The 22,374-nt window shown below is 37.5% G+C and overlaps 1 protein-coding gene across 2 annotated transcripts in view; it reads right to left on the minus strand.

The window, feature by feature from the left end:
• The window catches only part of CDKAL1 (CDKAL1 threonylcarbamoyladenosine tRNA methylthiotransferase), a 378,544-nt gene that overhangs the window by 298,695 nt on the left and 57,475 nt on the right, over positions 1-22,374 (minus strand). For both annotated transcript variants that reach the window (XM_077180180.1, XM_054642274.2), the window contains exon 5: positions 12,858-12,942. In XM_077180180.1, the coding sequence (XP_077036295.1) occupies positions 12,858-12,942 (85 nt within the window). The remainder of the gene's footprint in view (positions 1-12,857; positions 12,943-22,374) is intronic.

The raw sequence follows: 22,374 nt of genomic DNA on the forward strand, positions 1-22,374 counted from the left end.
AGTACAGGTTATAGAGGATGACAGAGAGCAATGGCCCTGTAGAACAGCTCGGTAAGAGAGGTCCAGAAGCAGCACTGCTCATCTGGGGGCAGATGGAGAGCAGTTCTAACTGAAGATGGCTGCTTTATTTCCATACCTGTCTCAGAGTTCTTGGATACTTAACTGAGATATATAAATACAAGCAAAATAATTTTTACTGCTGGTGTAACTTGAATTCACCAATCCCAGCTAATAATATATCTTTTCTCCTCCTCACCTGCAGGAATATCTGGAAAACAACCTTACTTGTGAGTATGCAGCTATGAATCAGTAGGAGTTTTTCCAAAATATAACCACTTTCCCCAGATCTTTCATCAGGTTTTGTTGCACTATTATTACAGCACTGTGCCGTTAATTCCTATGTGGGATCCAATGTATTAGTCAAAGATAAAGTGATATCACTTATCTAATAAAAGGTTCTGCAAATAGACTCAACTAGGATTTCAGGTTCCAATTCAGAGTCTTCCCTGTCTCTTAAAAGCAAACACCAAGAAACACATGCTCAACTCTAACAAATCTGCTTGTAATAGCTACTAGCCATGCCCACCTCTTGCATACATTCACATAGCAATATATATTTTTCCTCAAAAATGCAAACTGAATCCCTGTGCAGTTGAATCAATGATGGTTGGGGTAATGGTTCAGTGTGTCCACATTGCTACTATAGATAAGTGTCCTTAGAAAAAAAATTAGGCTAACCAAAGGAAAAACAACAACAACACAGTCCAAATTTACTGTGGGTCAGTAACAAAACCTCTAGTTACACAACTTCAGATCTCAATGCTGAAAAAAGGTAACCCTGGGAAAACATACTGCAAGCATCTCATTACCATTCAAGTCAAAGTAAGAAATAATATTCTTATTGAAATAGTTTACCTCTTCCTATTACAAACATATCAAAATTAGAAACCAAGAAAAAAAGCATTACAAACCAGCACTGGAGAAGTAAAAAAAACCAAAAACCTCACACAGTGATGTAATGATTTTCTAACTCTATTTCAAATCTCAAATCCTCAGGATGGTAGGTAAAGATTAACAAAAGAGCACCCAGGCTGCAAAACAGTTGCATGTCCCTGTCAGGAAAGACAAAGGTGGGAAAAGAAAATGTAGTATCACCATCACTAAGTTACTCAAAGCATATTTTAAGAAGACAAAATAAAGCTGCACCCTCTCTCCATCCTGCTACCTGCCATCTGTCCACGAGGCCACAAAGCAAAGCCACATCTTTGGCAAGGGGTGAAGCTGGTAGCAGCTGTGTCACCACAACAGCTCCAGCAGGGAGCAGAGGAAAGAGAAACAAATGGGGCAACTCTGTTCTCTTCACATTGAAATATTGCACCAAGAAGTGATTCCCAGCTGGAAACCTCGTTATGTAAGCAATATCATTTAGGACATTAGAGGAAGTCAGTTACAGCCCATTCTCCTCAATCCAAACATACTCCTTGACCATTTCCTTAGACTATGACAATGTCATCTTAGCATGTGGTTTCTGAGCAATAGTCACAAGAAATTCAAGATCACTCACTGCATCTCAACCACAGCATCAGTAAAGAATCATAACAACAGAGTGCGCAATACCTGGCTTATTCTCATTAAATGTCCTTCCTGCAATAATTGTAATATGTTAAGCAGCATTTCACAATAGCTTAACTTAAAAATTTTGCAACAAGCATGCTTAACTGGTGTCTTTTGTGAAATACAAATGGAAACCACAAAACCAAGAGCATGCACTGCTTGATGTAAAAACTGTGAACTGTTGACTTAAAAAACATGTTGCTCAAGAGATATTTTAACACTGCATTATGCCATTAACACTGAAAATCAGTGTATTTCAAATGTGAAGCAAATAATCCCTTGCCTTGTGAGAGGAAGTCAAGAGGGATTTGGGGGTGCTGTGGGATGAAATACTGAATTTCAGCCATCGATGCACTCTTGCAGCCCAGAAAGCCAATTGTGTCCTGGGCTGCATCCAAAGCAGAGTGGGCAGCAGGATGAGGGAGGGGATTCTGCCCCTCTGCTCTGGTGAGAGCCCACCTACAGTGCTGCATCCAGCTCTGGGGTCCCCAGCACAGGAAGGTCCCTGACCTTTTGGAGCAAGTTCAGACAAGGCAACAAAGATGATCAGAGGTCGGGACCGCCTCTCCTATGAGGAAAGGCAGGGTGGTGGTCTCCTATGAGACAGGGGGTGTTGGGGTTGTTCAGCCTGGAGAGAAGAAGGCTCCAGGGAGCACTTTCAATACGTAATGAGGGCTTATAGGAAAGATGGGGACAGACTCTGTAATAGGACCTGTTGTAATAGGACACAGGGTTATGGTTTTAAACTAAAGAGGTTGTCTAGAGAGGTGGTGGATGATCCATCTCTGGAAACACTCAAGGCCAGGCTGGACAGGACTCTGACCTAGATTAAGATGTTCCTGTTCATTGCAGAAGGTCAGACAAGGTGACCTTTAAAGGTCCCTTCCAACCCAGACTATTCAGTGATACTGTGATAGTGACTCCTACAGTTACCACAGCATGAAGCTCCAAGTTTACCATACATTGAATTTATATTAGTTCAGGACTAAATTAAAAGCAACTCTGCTGAGCCATAGAGGGAAGGTCAAAACAAAGCCTGTGCAAAACCACATTTGACCTGTTTTCTATAATGCTTGAGTATATATGTGTTGCATCCATGTACAGATAAACAGTCAAATTTACAGGTTATAAATGCAATTACAAGCTATAGGACCAAAAGAGGCCACATAAATTTCATATGTATAAAAGCAAAAGAACCACAACTTCCACTTCTTGTGTAAAAGTCCATCCATTTCAAAAATCCTTCTATTTTTGGTCTTTTCCTTTGAAGAGTTTAAATCTTTTTGCTGGTTCAGTCCAGCAGAGTTCACATTACCAAGCTAGCAAATGTGGCCAACACTGGCTAAACAAGAGAGCTCCTACTAATAGCAAGAAAAGCAACATTTTACTAATATGAAAAAAATAAATACCTGAAATAATAATTTCAAGTTCAGATATTATGTATTTAAAAGGCAGTATTTAAAGCTAAGAGCAATCTGAAGTAAAAACCCAATTCTTGCAGTTTTCCTTGTATAAGAAGTTTTACAACCTGGATTCAGGATCCTAATTAAACATGGTATTCCTTTCTGAAATAATGTGAAAGAAAATTCTTCACTGTATTTAGGATATATCGATCATTACATCTTTTCTGTCTCTAAAGAACATTTTTCACTCATCTTCATTTTTTGGAGTTGCAGGTATCAATTTGACAGCTCCACAAAGTAAATGTTCCTATTTAAGGACTGGTACAAGGAAAAGCAGACAAACTAGACATCTATTATGGAAGGGGGCTACAGTAACAAAGCACAGGGAGAGACAAAATAAAAAATGGAGACATATGAAGTATTTAGGAAAAAAAAAAAAAATCCATGCTACCCAATTGGATTGACGTAATGACAGATTGCTTCTACAATGAGTTTTGCTGTATTTTAGACAATTTTATTTAACACTGTACTTTTGTAAAAAAAGAGCTTCTGCCTCTTCACTACTGAGTTTCCCTTGAGGTTATGCTAATAAAATAGACCCAAACAAAACAATAGTTTTTTTCCTACTTGGAGTAAACACATATAAAATTTCTTGGTGAGTATTTGTGTTATGTTGGTAGCTGGAGCCACTAACAAACATCAGTTTCCATTGTGCTTGGAGTGGTAAAACCAATACATGAAAAAAGCTGACTATTTATCCTGTTAAAAGTAGTTACCAGACATTATCTCTTAGCAAAGTTTCAAATTCAAGCACATACTTGCAATGAAACAATCCTGTGGTCAACTGTGTCTTGGTGTTAGCCCGTGTTTCTGCATTTTTTTTCATTAAAAGCTAAAAAGAAAACTTTACAAGAAAAAAATTTGGATAAAACATTAAATTCAAGAGGAACAGTTGTCTATGCTCATGTCCCTCCCAAGAGTGGTGCACCAAGAGTCAAGTCAGCAGCTGAGGTGTACAATGCCAAATGTGAACTGCTGTGCTGCACTGATAGTATCCCAACTTGCCTTGACTAAATATGCCGCAATTAAACCTTAACAGACACAGGAATTACAATGGAACTCAGTGTAAAAAACAAGGGCTTTGTTGAATACAGACAAAGAAAAAAAATCACCAACATTATTTTTGCTCTTTGTGGGTTAGCATCTAACAACCATGAGAAAAATGCTTTCTGAAGTATGAGAGAAAATGCTTTTGACACTCAAGCTTACCTGAACAAGCAAGCATACTGTTTTAGGACAAACACCCAAAAAGCATTTAGTAGATAATCTTTTGAATCAAAAACAAATAAAAACATACTTGTCAGTAAGGACAAGTTTAGATCATGTTGATTTTTGCATTAGTCCTGCTACAGCAAGTTTCTGCATGTTTTCCTATGCTCCCTCCCTAGGAAAAGTCAGGCCTGCTAGGACAACAGGCAGCCTGCAGCTAATTAGATAAATAGTCAAAGCTACCACCTGCTTCCAGCACTCAAATCATTAACCTTTTCTGCTCAATTCATCTATCTGAAATGGTAAAACAAAACACCTGTTAAGATAGGGGGACACATAATATACCAAACACTAATTCTGTAAAGCTCATATAACCCATTCAAAAACCAGCTAACAATTAGTATTGCTGAATCACCCTTTCATCATTCTACTGTATTTCATATATTCTGGTCTACTAGTTAAAAGCTCAAAAGAGCAAGGGGAAAAGGGAAAACAAACAAAGCCAATAAAATATTCCATTCTTTTTCAACTCTTATGATTTTCTGTATGCAAGCAAACCAACCCAAGCAGAGCTCTGTCCTCATCCTGTCCCACATTATTCCAGTGGACATCAATTAATACTACATCCTCTCTCAGTAATGCTATTGCTTATTTGAGGTAAATCTAAAATCTCTTAGTATCTCCTACATTTTTTAGTGCTGGAGAAAGTAATTTGGTTACCTCTCAATAAGAGAAAGAAACAAGAAATTCCCCAACAGATGGGAGGTGAATGTCACACAGCAGAAGCAGCAAGGATTCTGACTGCAGATCCCCAAATTAATTGCAACACAAAGTTCAGCTTCAGTAGTCCACTACTGGGCACAGTCTGCTTGGATAAGTCATAAATATTGTTCCAAGGACAAGAAAATACACACAGCCTACTGTTTGAGGTAATAAAAAAGCACACTACAATGTCTCAGACTGCTGCTGTTTCCAGCAGTTGCCCGCTATCTCACCACTGTTTGAATCACAAGTTCCTCAGGGGTTGTCACCAGCTCTCTGCTTTGGCAAACTCCACAGGGGCATTTTCCACCTGAAGGCATGCTGACTTACAAACTGTTAACATCCTGATTCCATTTACATTCCTCAAATTCACACACACAGTCGTGGATTTTATTCTTTCGCACACCACAACCCAAATGAGACTTTTGAAGTGTTTATTTTGTAGCCTGTTTTTTGAACAGTGAACAGAAAACCCTCCAATCCAGCAAGGATTAACTAGAGGCTAAGGTGCTAATCTGAAGTGTGAGTTAAATCAAGGAAGGAACTTGGTCACAAGAAATCATTGTCCCCATCCTGTTAAAAGAGGCAAGACATTTCAAATAGATTTCAACATGTTTTTTATGTACATGCTCATAATAGGAAACCAAGCATAGTTTTGCTCAAATGTCTCCAATCCCTCAAAAAGTCTCTTCTTTAAAGCCCTTGATTAAGCAACAAAACAAACCCAAAACTTCTGACCCAAAACAGTGCCTGGATCTATCTGCTTTATCTGTCCCTGGTCTGGTCAAAGAGGGGGTCACCAGCACTAAGAGCCCAGGGGAACACCCCATCCCCAAGGCAAGCATATAGCAGAACAGCATGAGAAACACTAGGAAAGCCCAATTCTTCCTTTTGCTAATTTCATTAACTCTGTCTGGAGAGGTTTCCGAAAATTATACATTTTGACCAAGTCTGAGAGGAGGGGGAAGAACTGTTCTGGTTTTTAACTAGAGATGGATATTAGTAAAAGGTTCTTCACTCAGAGGGTGGTTGGGCACTGGCACACAGCCTCCCCAGGGAAGTGGTCACAGCACCAAGCCCGGCAGAGTTCAAGAAACATTTGGACAAAGCTCTCAAGCACATGGTGTGACTCTTGGTGTGGCCTGTGCAGGGCCAGGACTCGATGATCCTTATGGGTCCATTCCAGCTCTGGATCTTCTACAGTTCTATGATACCTGTGTTCCCATTTTTGGTTGACAAGGAGAAAGGTGAAAGCATTAGTCCATGAACTATCAGGAGAGCTCTACATTTTAAATCAGAAGTTTTCCTTGTTTACCCATATCACTGAAGTGTAATGGTTGATTACATTTGTTTGCAAAGGAAAGTGTATCTTGTATGTTTAGCAATGAACTTAACTGATTTTCAATGTCTGTAAACACTGCCTGTGAAGCACCAGTGCTCCTGGAGCCTATATACCTGGGGACATGTAACTACAGCCTCAACAAAAAGTTCAAATGCAGATACATGAAGTTATGAACTAGAGTTGGCCTCTCATGTCCTGGCCATATTTCTTCCATAAAATTGCAATCAAACATACATTTGTCCCCAATGATCTGGCTCAAGACATAAAGAGTATCTAAAGCTAATTAGCCACTAAAGCATCTGAGGCTTAATCAGCACTGCAGTAACCTCTCAAAGTATCAAGATCATGTCGTACTTAAAGGAGTCCCAAATGTGTTCCTATCAAAACAGAAAAGATTTCTAGAATCACATTTAGAAGTTGATTTTAACAGTTTCTGTTCCTGTACTTTTTAAAAAACCTTTAAAAACATTCAATTAAAGTGCACACAAGTTTATAACCCAGGCTTTTGCAAATCTCTGCAAAATGTGGCCATGCAACACATGCATTCACAAGCAGTCCATAATCCTTTTATCTTCTAAATACTAAGCAATGGAAAGCACTCAGTTCTAAATGGTGTGCTTTTTCTGTGTTTTATAGCATCATGTCAACCAGCTTTTAACATTCTTTTTCACGGCAGACATGAGTGCAAGAAAAAGAACACACTCAAATGTAGCTAAAAATCTTCCACTAACATCATTTAAATCACAGAATTCTTCACCAACAGCTATGTCTTCCATCAGCTTAAGACGCTAAAAGCATGGTTGACAATATTCAGTAAGTGTAAAAAGAAGAAAAAAAATACTTACTAGATTGGAAAGGTTTTAAATAAAGACTTCAGTTTAAAAATAATTTTGTTCTAAGCCTATAAAATCCTTCTGCAGCATTTGGAAGCCATAGAGCATTTGGAGTCAGCTATGCTCTGTGGTAAAGCTTGACCAAATATATAAATGTGAGACTGGTATTGCTTAAGCTGAGAAAGGTTAACTAGTACAATGAACATTTTAAAAAAATCATTGTTTTGTAATATGGATGGGCACAGCTTACAAAAAAACCCTCTCAAATGCTAAAATAGAAAACCTGTCTTGAAATTTTTGCCGAGAAAACCCAGAAGCTCAAAAAAAACCCCAAAAACTCGTGAACATAAGAGAAATATTCAGTACTCAGGGTTTTCAGCTAATTAATTTGTACACATCACACCGAAGATTAGAGCACTTCCTAAAAAAAAATATTTCTTTACAAAACAGAATGAGGTCCAAAACTAATTTTAAAGTTAATTTTGGTTAATGGTGTGTGATTGCTGAGATATTAATAGATCTCCTACATCTGAAAACATAAAATATTGTGCCTAAATGTATTCCAATCAAGGTTTTTATGAAGCAACTTCAGCAGTCACATAAGCTCCTCGGGTTGTTCTTAGAAAAGAAATGTGACTTTCAATTCTAGCTAATTGATTTACAGCCTTCACTCAAAACCAAGTAACTCCTATTGGCTGGGGAAGGAGTTTCTCTCACTATGAATATGGTATGAATCTTGAATACAAGCACTTTGCCAATCTGTAGGTGTGTGAGCCTTTCATCCTGGCAAAAAGCAAGGTTTTCACCAACATGATGTAGACTAGTTTAGAGAGTCTGAGCAAGGAGTATTGTTGGCAAGTCTTAAGGAAAAAAGAAATCGAGTGTCCAACTTCCTCCCACCCAATGCATTTTGTTTTGCAGGTATTTTTACTTTAGAGAATCCAGGCCTTCCTTAGATTTCTTCAGTACAAGTGGGGAACAGCAGTACCCCTACCTACAATTCTCAATACTGCTTTGGTACCTTAAGTACTCCAACACAAACACCCCAAGTCATGGCAACACTCTGTTTCTGTAAAATGCAACAGCCAGGCTCTGACACTCAGCTCAGAAACTTCCACCTGGGGGAAGTCATCTTCTCATGTTAAGAGGATGTATAAAATAAAGAGCTTTGAAATACTTATGTTTCCTCTCCTGGAAGTACATTACAGCTTAGATTGTATTGCATGAACAGTATAAACAACTCTAAATCACAGTCTACTTCTACACTGGAAATGTATTAGGGACAGCAAAAGGACTAATGCTGCATTAAAAAAAGTGATAATTCTGCATAGTGTGCAATTTTTCATTTTGCTCCATTTCAAAATGCATCATATAAATTACATTCATAAATGTTGGGAAAATAGAAAACAAAAAACAACAAAAAACCTTCTTCCAGGGTTATTTTCTTTTGCAAAGATTTCAAGCAGCAGAAAATTATTCTTATCTCTGAACAAGCTTTTGTATTTCTTAAATAACCTCCTTCTGTACTTAACACCAACACAGTTGCATTTGGTTAACAGAAATCCTGTATCATCCAAAGGCAGTCATGCCTTTTACTCTTCAATTTAATCCACTGAGAGCTTTAAACAACTTGCAATGTCTACAATCACAGTCCTCTTAAACAAACATTTCCACAAATTCTACGGGTTTTGATGCTCCTTCTAGCATGAAAGTGAGATGCCCCACACAGTGTTTATTCATGAATTGGTGAAAACTGTAGCAGGGACAGAACTGGAAGCCACATGGTGCTACTTCAGTGCTAAAAGCCCTCGCATCTCTGTCACAACTCATAGCTATCAGAAAGAAAAGGGTTGAACACACACTGGAACATGCCTTAAAGTGAATGCAGCAACAAATATATCAGAGAATGTGTGTTAATGCTACATGCTCATTGTATATAGTAACAAAGATGATTATTTATAATGGTCAGGCTTTTTCTATAGCATGAGACAAGCTATGGACACCTCAAAAGCATAACCACATCTTTCCTCCCAGACATCATTCTGGCTGTTTTTATAAGCGAGCCACCAAATTCCTCTCCAAAATACTTCAACCAGAAGGAGAACTCCTTAAGGAAAAGCCAAAGTCCCCAAACACATGAGTAACTTATACCAGCACTTAGGAAAGGATTAAGCAAGGGAAAAGACAGCTAGGCTAGAAACACTCAAGAGTTTCTGAATCTTCAGAAGGCATCAGGAAAACTGGGTTATATATCTGAGATGTAACAGTCAAGAAAAGAGTATCAGAGCACATAGAAATTAATGGAGCATGAAACTGAAGAGCAAAATAACATTATTTCAAACGAAGCAAGCTCCTCTAGCACATGCTCTTGAGCTTAATTCTCTTCATCAGTCTTACCAGATTTACTGTGGTTTACACAAGTTAAGGTTAGTAACTTACTTCTTGAATGTTTATTCTTGCTATTACCAACAACTAAGTTTTAAGAAAACTACTTTTAACTAAAATAAATGATAGCAGAAAATGTTACCTGATAACCTTCTGCAAATGAGAAAAAAAAACAACCAAACAAACAGAAATACCACAAACACAATAAGCAGAAGCACATACATGAACCACAAAAAAACCAACCAACATCCCCCAAAACAAATAAATAGTGACATCTCTCTGGAAGAAATTTAATGATATTTTACTTATTTTTTTGTTATTTATACTTATTTATAATATGTTACATATGTTACGTATTTATAATATGTTATTGTTTTGTTGTTTATATATATGTGTGTTAAGTAAACACACATATACATATACAGTTAACTCATCCATGTTGGTCACACTGACAGATGATCAGGTCCAAAACAAAGATATCATACTGAAACATTATCTGCAAAAAAAAGAATGTGACTGACTTTTAAATAAATAGATCATTTTCTAAGTATTATTTTATTTTAAGGGAAAATAAAGTCAACTTCAAAAAATTGAACTTTCTAAAAGCTGCTAATTTCTTGGAATGCCCAGCAACTACTCTACAAAGCACAAGAGGTAGATCCATCACTAATCAAAACATAAGCCTTAATAATTTTTTTTTAAACTCCACCCACTTAATTATAGTGGGAATTCTTTACTGCTATTGCCTAACTCTTTAATCTTATTTTAAGATTAATCAACTGAGAATAAAATCTGCCCAGGGAACTCAATTCCCATCTATAAGCTAATGTTTTTAAACAACACTTTGCCCTCTCTACCATTACTCTAGTTCAGCAAGTTTAACTTTATTGATACTGAAGGAGACTATTCCTAAGAGCTATAAGAAAAAAAAAAACAAGCATAAAGATTGTACTGTCAGTCATCTTGTATCAGCTGTATACACATCTGCAAAGGTTCAGAGCATCTAGGAGTGGTTTTGCTCCTTTTTTAGAAGAAAACCAGACCAAAAAGGTTGTACCTACAGGACTTGCTGGGTTCTGACACATTCTTTGGCCCATGCTACTAGTGAGTGACCAGCTTTTCACAGCCATTCTCTAACCACCAGTGGGAACACACTACCACTAGTTTGAATCAATGCATTTAAAAGTCATATATTCAAGCAATGTAGGAACTGTTGCAGTAGGCAGAGAATAAATACTATTCTCAATAACAGGCATAATACAATGTAACAGTTTCAGACTGATTTTATTTTTAAAGAAGAATTTTACAGGGCTGGGTATTAATTTTTCTGCTCCAAGCATGTTTGCTTTGACAACACACATGCACACTACATGTTTATTTTGTTAGTCAATTCAGAAAAAAAAAGATTTCCATAGTTACCAACAAGCTGCTGTAACAGGATATAATGGCAGTTCATTTTCTATCACCCAAACTTCATGCATTGCATTTTTGCTGTAACAAATTAAGAACTATTTGGGAGAAGTTGTTCTGCTTGAAGAGACAATGTGTTTCCCTTGTGTTTAATGCAACAATATGAAAAATCAGAAACAACTACAGAAGATGTCATTCTCCATGGCTGGGAACTGCCAGGATCTGAGACTAGAGCATGAATGCTACAGGAAAAGAACAAGTATAGGGAGATGTAAGGATAAAAAAGAATAAATCCAGGCTACGAGTAACATCAGGTTCATGAACACAGCAGCAACAGAAACATGTTCTTCAAAGAAATATTTTTGGTCATTTGCTTTCAGTTAGGCCCTCTTTCTTAACTAACTCTATTCTCCTGGCTGGGACACACACCATACCACATCATTTCTGGCACAGGATTAGTAAAATAGAAGGATGGCCACAACTGAGCTGGAAAGTATCTTGTCATCAGTTCTGCTGGCCAACACACACTAACTGCTGGAAGTATTCTGGGAATAGTTTGCCTTTTTGATTTTTTTTTTTTTTTTTTTTTGGCAACAGAGAAGGAAAGGCCTAAGCCATTTTGGTCACCAAGTGCAACACCAGCAGCCAGAAAGTGAAGCACTCTCAGGGGTGAAGGAAATTTCTGCTGTGCCACCTACAGCAGGCAAGTGGTTTCTGTTCCAGGTTATATCTCTGAGATCCCGTTAGTAACTCCAGCATTGCAAACAGGTAGCTTATATCCAGCTTCTCTTCTCTCCTCTTTCCATTCCCAAGAACTATGTGTTTCTAACCACAATGGATTTCAACAGCCAGTCCATCCCCAGAGCACCACACTAAACAAATGGCTGCACAAATAGCCAAACTTGTGTACTAAATGTAAAATCTACAAAACACACACCACAGTATTTCTTTATACTGGGCAGCTGTATGTGTACAGTTTTTCCAGTTACTCTCACCATAACTACACTTCTGCAGAAATTGGAGGCAAAATCACTACCATGTCATTTTGTTTGACATCAATGGAATGGTACTGAGTAATAAAACATTCTTCACAAGACTTCTGTTATAGGCTAATCAACTAATCTTTCAAGAAAATGCACAGTGAAATAGCTGGTTTTAAGTATATTACCCTTCACAAAGAATCACAGAATTGGTAGAGTTGGAAGGGACTTCTGGACATCATCTTGTCCAAGCCTCTGCCAAAGCAGGGTAACCCAGAGCAGGTGACACAGGGACATGTCCAGGTGGGTTTGGAATGTCTCCAGAGAGAGACTCTGTGACCCCCTTGGCCAGTCTATTCCAATGCTCTGACACCCTCAACATAAAGAACTTCTTTCTCATGTTAAGGTACTTTTTGTTAAGGTACTTCTTCTCATTTAATTTATGGCCACTGCTGCCCACCACTGAAAAGCAGGTGCCAGTTATGCCATATTTAAGTAGGTGAAAAATGAAACAACCTAACATTTCATATATTAAAAAGCAAATAACAAAATGAAAAGCGCAGTCAATTCTTCAGAAGACTATTACAACATTGTCTTAAAAAGTGATATAAAAGTCCCTATATGGGTCAGCAGTTCCCCTAAATAAGTGCAGTGATAATCACTTGCAAGTTATTGCTATTTTTTAAAATTCCAGTCTACCTTACAAATCCATTCTAGAGAATTCACCATTGTAACATAAACTCAGCACATTTATTGCTCTAAAACACAAAATTACTTCTAGATTGAAAACACAGAGCTTTAAGACACGCAATACTCACTGATAGTTAAAAATAAAAATCTTTGTAAGGAAACAACTTACTTGATTGAGTTTCTGAAGTGGTCCTCAGCAGGATTTTTTACTGTACAACTGTTCAGCAACCATAAATCTGCTTCATCAGAGTTATCTACAAAATAGAAAGAAACAAACTTGTGTTAAGAATTATTAAACCTGCCAACTCCTAACTTATATAATATTTTAAAAAAACCCAAACTGAGCCATTAACAATAAGTTGGCTATTTGCAAGATTACTTTATATTCAATTACATTCTTGGAAGAGGTTTTTTGTTTCTCTTTGTTTTGTGTTAGAATAAAAAGAGACACATGAGCATTTCCATTGTAATTTCTTTTTAATTTTTTGCCAATGGGGAATGAATTGTTAACTCATTTACCAACTGAGATGCCACTAGGTTGCACATCATGGAAAACAAAGGTAAAAAGAATGGTCACAACTCCCAGAAAAGTCTTGCGTAGACAAAGGCAAAATTAAGTGGTCAACAAAAGCAGGCTTCACTAAGAAAACAAAATCCCTGCTTCAGCTCCACTGTGAATTAATACTACAAAAGAAACAAATCACAATTCATAGCATGTAAACCTCTACCAAAGAGAAAAGTCAATGTAGCTGGTTTGGAAAGAAACAGACATATTTCTAGTTTTGGTTATATCTTAGTTATGGTATAATTATAGCTCAGCAATTTTCAGACAAAAGATATTCAAGCAACCAGTATCTCTCTCCATTCAGATAAGAATACTATTTTTTTTCAGGATCCAAATATTTCTGTATGTTCAGAGCCTTTGATATCTAAATTCATTAACAGAACTGAATCCCAGAATTATCTGCAGAAGCACATATACAAACTGTAATCCTGTAAACATGGCCTATAGTACAAAATGACTAGCCTAGTCATTATCCTTGTGAAGTTAGAGCTTCTTTTTTTTTTTAACAAAAGAATAAAGATAATCTATCTAAAATATTTTTGTGCTTTAGCATTCATCAGAATAGCTTGTATCAGTTTGGATAAGAAAATTCATGTCACTCACTGCTATTCAGTACATGTAGCAGTGAAGTATTGACTGATGTAACTTTAAATAACATAAGCCAGTGAGCAATGAATACAGGTAAAACATAATTTTTAGGATGCCTTACTTGATCTGATGTCCTGCTAAAGAAGGAGAAAGCTGACATAGGCATATTTATACATGCACCCATCATGAATGCATCCATACAGGCACAAATATCCGTTTCCTCCATGCACACACGCTTATGACAAAATGCTAAAATTGAAAAAGCTTTCTGTCTCATTGACATTTTCTTCAAAGAAATAATCATTTACAATTAATTATCAGTCACTTAACCTAGGAAGCAGGTAAATTGAAAATAATACATAAAATGCAACTAATGCTAAATAAGTGAAAACATTCAGGGGGGTTCTAATCATTGTTGACCAATATTACACTATTCATTTGGCTAAAACACAACTTTCTTTCACAAGAGGGAAAGACCACAAAGCAGTCACCTAAACAACAATCAGACCTTTAGCTTCTTTAAACAAAACAAATATCTGACCCTATCAGGTTGGGAAAGAGCACTCAGTTTTTTAGCCTACATAGAAGTCAAAAAAAAATGCAAAAGACAAAGAACCTCTCCAGCATGAAAACTACGTTTTTAGACTAATGAACAGACCCATTTACTATTAGAAATATAATCAGAGGTTAAAAAAACGGATTAGGAATTATGTACAGACAAGTAAAGAAACAGTTTCAATGTCAGAAAAAGAGTGGTTTCTTGGCCTAGTCAGATGTACCAAGTATGAAAACAAACACATATTAAAAGTAGTTTTCCAGTCACACAGCCAAACCCTTGTATTTCTTATTCTTTTCAGCAGCATAAAATGTTTATAAATTCAGCCCCACACCCATAACACACCCACCTGAGAATTAGGGGTGGGACACACACACACACACACACTAAAGAGCGAGAGGCCAAAATTTAAGTGAGACATTACATTTAACAGACAACAGTTCAGTTGCAGTAGCACTCATTCACCACTGTAAAGCACAACCATTTTCAAGAGATGCCTTTATTCAGAGGAGAGATGCCTTAAGACAGAGAACACCAGTTCTGGGCTTGGTCTCAGTTCCTTCTTGTGCCATGGTTTCCAGGTGTGCAGGAAGAGACAACACTGTGGCAACACTTCTCCCCTAAAGCCAAAATCAAACCCTCTCTTCAAAACAGCCTTGGAAAAAGCACCACGTTGAAGTTTAGAAATAGACATAAATTCATTCCTTAACAGGTTTCAGATTCTTCTGCAGAACAGAAGATAAAAAGCACAGGCTATTACAGAATAAAATCTCCTAAGCAGTTTTGGGGAAAGGAGTCTCATTCATGTACATATCTAAAAATCATTTAAGGAACATAAAAGTGAAGCTGAGGTTTGTCCTCCTCTTACAGCAGTAAGAGTTAAAACAGTAGTGTTTTATCATATTTAGTTGTTCTATTTCTGCCTTTATTTTTAGATTTTTTTTCTAATTAATTTTTATGATCTATCATATGAATATAGGTACATACAAGTTTTGATTATGCATATATATAAACATACAGACACACACTCATGAGTTATATTCATTTATTAAGTGTCTATATCACAACTCTTCAAAATGATAGCTGAATTTTCTTCATACTTTTCTGCCCTATTCATACTTGAAATAATTGCATGCACTGTAAACTCACCACAGACTACTGCATTTTTTCAATAAAATTTCAGTTAAAAAGAAAAAAACTGCCAATGGGGCCTTTTTGTATCAGGTTGCAGGAAGATGTGAACATTTGCAACATTGTGGGAATAACTTGTCAGCAGTCACATTTTGCTTTGCAAGGCCTTGATGGATGTGTGGAAACAAACATTGACCAAAAGAGCACTGGGCTTGGCATGTATAAACAACATCTTCTGGCTTCATAATTACTAAATATTAAGCAACACTGGGGTAATAATCCTTTATTCAGGGCATGGAGACTGGAGCAACTGGCTACCTATATATATATACATACACATAGGTATATGCATGTGTATGTGTGTGTATTTATATATATTTTTTTTGCATATATACACCTATACATGTTCTGACATGAGTAGGTGCTACTGTTCTGCACTGTCCTCAAATAAAGAGTCAAACAGCTCTGACAAATACACTCAGGCTTCTCAAAACATACCTAGAGGGGTGGGGGCAGACAGCCCTGAGGATTCCCTGTTTATACCCAGGCAGACAGATGAAGAGTTTAGGTCGGGATGGGAAGCACCACATGAATGTGGTGCTGCACTCACTGAGGCATCCATGCACCCTTCCTTGGAAGCTCTCCACCTGCCACCTTCTCCAACTCCATAGGTAAAGTTTTTGGGAAACCTCCAGCATTTCAGTGAAGAACAGAGGCCTGTGTTTGGGAGCTCACACAGATCTGAGTGAACGGGACAAACTAAACTTGACAGAAGGTTTTCCAGCAAGTCATGGAGACCAACAGGCAAAACTGAAGCAAGAACCATAAGTACAGTGAGCATCAGTTACAGCAGTGAATATGATATAGGTGCATATATTCTGCAACAATCTTCTCTATGGGGATCTTCTTCAAATTATTTTTGTCACATATTTAGCCTAATGATACTTTTTTCATTATGATATTTTGCTGCCAGCATTTCTTTTTATGAGCTACTTAAACAGTTTCCTCTTTGATAAGACATTTTTAGAAAGAAAAAAGGAAGATATGTCAAATCAGCTTTGTATTAAATGCTCAAAAACACAACTCAAAACCATGGACTTCTTGCATTGTGACATCTTTTCCATAAAAAAAGGCTACACTGGAAATAAACCACAAAGTCTATCATACTCTCTGAAAAACAACATAGAGTACAAAGGAACCTAAAGGTCATGGAAACTTCTGAGCACTTAAGTTAATTGGGAAACTCTGGAAAACATGAATTGGCTGCGTTATGCAATACTAAGATGATAAAATGGTAAGAGTCTGTAACATCAGTATACCTACAGAGGAAAATAATATTTACAATTCTTTTCTAACTAGCAGTGTCAGTTTTGTTATCATTTCAGAAATCATAAATCAGCAGAATTTCTTAAGATTGTAGTAATACTATCAGCTGAAAATAAACAACTGGCTTGGGTTTTCCTGGTCTCTTAACTTTTAGTCCTTCTTCTTTCAATTTTTTCCAAAACTTTGTTTTCTTCTAAGCCCCCCCAAACCACACCTCCTTGAAAATCAAAACACTCACAAAGCAAAAAATTAGAAGAAACACAGCTAGTGAAGCCCTAAAAGAACAGCCTTTCTTTACTTTCTTCAGCACATCACTCCTCTCTCTGCACTCAAACCACTACCAGATTTGCTCAGCACAGTTTGCTAAAAAAAACATGACTCATAGCTATTATGACATACTTTTAAATACTGTACATTGATCTGAGAAGTTCAATCTGAAAGCAGATCTTTCTCTGTAATCACTGAAGGCTCTCCCAGGGCATTTCCCTCCAGCTGTCCTTATCCTGTTCCTAACCACTCTGCGAGTCTTCTTTCTCACCTTTTCTGATTTTGTTACTTCTAACTCTCTTACACAACAAGTATACCTCCAGTTTCTCTATTTCCCCATGCTGTATTCTAGCCTCTGTTCCCATTTATGGACCTCCCCATTAAACACTTTGTCCTGTGTGTTCTTCCTTCCAAAACAGCTCTGCTCCCTCCCTTGATACCTTGGTTGCCATTTCATGCTCTGGAATAGCATGAAATGTAGTCGATCCAGTAACATCCAAGGTATCTGGAATGTGTGCCTGCAACTGTACTCCATGGGAATCATCTGCCCCCAAAAGACACAAATATCTAAGCATGAGGACACCTCACAGCCAGTTACAGAAGTCACGGAGCATCCTGACTGGAACAAAGTTGCCAAACTAATTCTTTTCTTTCAACATCCCTGTGTCACAGAAACCCACTGTCACTCAAATTAGGTTACTGAAATTAGGTGCTGGCTAATTTAATGATTTCTTGGACCACTGGGCATTGAGAGACCTCAACAACTATTGGGAAAGAATCTCCTCATAAATACTAGTTCAGAAATGCTGTGAATCATCAGTGCAGGAGAAAGGTACATCTTCCTCTGGGGACAGGGAGTTAATTATTTGTTTGCAGACAATAGGCTTTGCTTGGAAGAAGAAAAAAGCTCAATAAAGTTTAGAGTAACAAGAAAAAGTTTGGCGTTTTATTTGTGTGCCTTTCCTCGGCACACAAAATACTTGGCTACCATTTGCTAGTTCTCAATATTGTATCAGATATAGTTAGCTATCAACTTTCATGTAACTTGTCCTACAGAAAAGATTCCAAGCAAATAAGCTCTTTCCGTGTGTCTGCACCCCTGACAGCAACTACAAATCAAAACCACAAGTTATCATGAGTTTCCAGATGGTACTTGTTTGGAATCTCAGGGACACATTATCAGTTCCCACCTCTGAAGACGTACCATGCATTTGCCAATGATACAAAACACTCAAGGCATGCTGAAAATACCAACTTTGCAGATTGCAAATGTCTTTCAAAACAATCCCACTCATGCCTTATCAACACCATCAGGATGTAAAATATAAAAGGATCAGCTTGATTGCAACATGACTTCTGTTTTCTCATTAAACTTCTGAGATACTCTGGACGTAACAAATTACTTCATTCACAATTAATGAAAACACAACTATTTAGTTCACCCTGCATATATGTTATTTAAAGTTCCAAAAGGAAAGCCAGGCTGCTTATCAAATCAGGTAATGCAGACAAGCCTTCACGAAAAAAATAATACTCCCGCCATGCCTCTTGCCCTGATTTAAACTACAAATATGCAAATTTGCCATTTTTATTCTCCATTAACATTTTTATTACTGAGCTAATAGTGTAAGTAACCTTTCTTGGGTTTTCTGGTTTTTAAGAAATTTAGTATTTTTAGTAAATTTTCTTGAGCAGGCAGACATCTCAACAGCAGCTACTGCTGGACTATAAGCAGATTTTATAAAGCCTTCCAGATCAGGATGCAGTGCCTGCTATCAAAGGATATTTCTCACTGTCCAGCACCAAAACAGAGGTGCACAGGGACTTGTCCACTGAGCACACCAAATAAGTAGGAACTGAGCACATTTAAACACACAAGATCTAGCCAGTTAAAATCCAGTAATACACTACTGGATTCAAAATATGAAACATTAAATCATTGCCTCTCCTCATTTCAGTACAACAGACAAACAATTCAATTTTATGTACTCATGCCTACTTTCAGGACTGAAAGTTTTCTAAAAAAATACTGGTTTATTTCCACTCACCTTTGAAAACTCTTTTTGAAAAAAGAAGCACATACACCTCTCTTTTCAGCTGTTTATGGGGTATCATGCAGTTACTGGGACAAACTACTAACCTATCAGTTGATGTCCATTCAATCTGTTCATGACCTGGAACTTTGCCTTACCACTCCTTCCCAAAAACAAATTCCTTCAAAATATATTTAGTTTGCTAAAGTTTACCAAGGTCAGAAAAACAGCTTATGGCTTCTGCCACCATCACTAAAACTAAAGGGTGACTGTGAGATCACTGAGAACATGAAACTGGAACTGGAAAAATTACAATAGGTGAACACCTGAACTAACATTAGCATATTTATAAATAGTGAAGACAAAAGAATCTGTATTTCAGAGCATGTTTATTAAGAGAATACTTCAGGCCTGGCATGGCGGTACTGAACACTAGACAACACAGGAGAAAAAGTACATGAAAGAATAAATTTAGCTTCAAAATATCAATGATGATAAACTTTACTTCTCACTTCCACTCTGCAACCATCAACAGCACTTACAAGAGTAATCCCAATTTATATTGGGATTTTGAAATGAGTAATGTGTTCTCTAAGTACTTTTCATCTCTGCCCTAGACACAGCACAGGCTGCACTCTGGGTCTGAGGTGATCCTTGTGAGCCGCCTTTTTCTCCCACTTTCTACACTTCAGACTTGTGTCAGACCAGCAGGATATCCCAGCTACACAGCTTGCTGCAGCCCAGGGTCTGCACTGCAACACCCAGACACACACAGCTGCATAGGGAGGCTTCAGCCCATCCACCATCAGCAACACCTAAGCTCCACAAAGTAAAGAACAGGAGAGTTAAACCTACTAGAAAGGTTTACCTTTTAGCAATGTAAAAAAATCCAATTAGGTTATAACTTGTATTTTCATTCCTTCTGCGATGTCCTGCTGATTTTTCTGCCTTTGCACGCAGCACAGACAACATGAATTGACAAATTACTTTGGTATTTTTGTTCATTTTACTTTAATTCACTAGATTTTCCATGCATTAAGGCACCTGAGGGTAACTTGAAGTTGCAAAATGATTTATGTTTAAAAATGCTAAAGCTAGAAATGTTTTTGAAAAACAGCAGGTTTCCTTTTGGAACTTTAACACTCTAAAATTGCAGTACTTGTAAGACATTTCAATAATTCCCCCACATGAATGAGAACTTTCCCAAGCCTATAGCTATTGAACAACTCATAGTTGTTCCAATCAAGAAAGGGACTGATCATTTCCACATCTTACCTGCTTGCTGTCTTTGTTGATCATGGAAAAAAAATTGTATACTCAGTTCAACTCTGGGTACAGTTTAGTTTCATGTGCCATAATCTGCTGCATTTTAGTCTACATTCCACACTTGTCTTGTCAAACAGCTCCCAGAAAGACAAAGTAAAAGCACCCCTCTTACAAGTAAATGACCATGGCCATGTTCTAAAGGAAGCTTATTCCAACATGACATGGCCTTAATGGGCTACTCTTTTCTCATGGCTCTTTTTTGATATAAAATAGTCAAAGCTCACTCTGCACATGGTATTATATACCAAAGGTGGAAAATATAGGCTGCATTTTTAGCTCATTCCTTCAAAATAAAGACTTCACAACTTTGAGAAAAGTGGATCGTGTAGCTATTTCTTGAACAAAACAAGACCTTAAAACAAGAGAAGATAAATCTCACGGCTAGCTAAGAGGTGTGTTGGCAGAAAGCCTAAGCCTTGCCAGTGCCTGTTCAGCACAATAACACCTGATGTTAAGGAACCCAAATTACCCTGGGCAGCAGCAGATGCAGGTGCCATAGCATGGTGCTCTAAGGTGGGCATTTCACCCTGCTCTTGAGCACAGACATATTTTCAAGGCATTCCAAGGGTCAACTGCTCCCTTCACTTCACTGAAGACTTAATGATCAGTGTGAAGAATTTCAATATGCAAAGTAGTGATGCGTGATTTATCAGTCTCTTGGGAAAAGTCCCATTACATTAGGAACAAGGTCAAGTAGCCTGTTTCAGCCAGGCTATGCTACAACAACACACAAATAACTCCAACTCATTCTGATGATTAATGCGGATAGAATTTGTTTTGTTGACAGAATTTGGAAAAATCCCAGAAACTCCTCCTCCTTTGAGTCTTAAGCCTGCTTGATATTCCAGAAATAGCAGGCACAGTACAACTCAGTGCTTTTCTGTCCCTACATACAGCTTCATACGCAAAGCACGAGTTATTCAAATGAGCAAATACAGACTGATTGCTTCTGTCTTAGTCTCTCAAAATCCAAAGCCAACCATGAACAAAACATCTTGCACAACACCATGCAACTGAAGTTTCAAAGCATGCTGCAAATATTAACTGATTTACCTTCAACAGCCACATATTAAATATGCACCCTTCCCTACACCAATTCCTTTTCATCTCATAAATGTAGACAAGTAGTTTCAGAATTTCCATAACTCGACAGAGCCACACAGGATGTCTATGCAAACAAGCCAAGATGCTAGCCAAGTTGTCCCTGCCTTCATGTCTGTCCCTGAACACAAAGCCATTGCCTAGATTCATATGCACTATTTCAGTCTACATCCTTTAGAGGCCAGATAAGTGATATCCACTAAATTTTTGACAAGTTTAAAGGCAATCACAAAACCCAACTTTTCAGTAATTTGGGTTGCACAGCAAATGAACAGAAAACACTGAACAGCAGAACAAATTGACTCCTTTCTATGGGACAAGGTTAAAAAAAAATTTAAAATCTCTCCTCCCCCTCAAAAAAACTATCTCAAACAGATATAATAGCTCTAATTCCCCATGTGTGCTCAAACATAGGTCTTGCAGATGTGTTACCAGCTGTCTCAGAGCATCTATTGAAGTCTAACTACAGCCTTAGAAGGATGACAGCTGATGGGTGAGCTCCAAGAGAATCTCCAGATTTCACAGGACTCACTGAAAAACAACTGCATTCTCATTTTGATACAGCACTTCAGAATCTCCACTTGCTTTATCTGTAGTCTCAGAATTAGCCTTACCTGGTAAAAATGATTAAAGAGGATTCAGTTGTTTTGCAGATCGGAGTTTCTAAAAAATGGCTGAAATTTAAGTGAAAACTGTTGATGTTGAGATGGGCAAGACACAAACTGCAAGTCAGAAATGTCATCTAAACTATTGATTTGAAAATATCACATACTGTGATGCTTCAGGTAAAAAA

Source organism: Agelaius phoeniceus, chromosome 1 (genome assembly GCF_051311805.1).
Source record: "Agelaius phoeniceus isolate bAgePho1 chromosome 1, bAgePho1.hap1, whole genome shotgun sequence".
NCBI lineage: Eukaryota > Metazoa > Chordata > Aves > Passeriformes > Icteridae > Agelaius > Agelaius phoeniceus.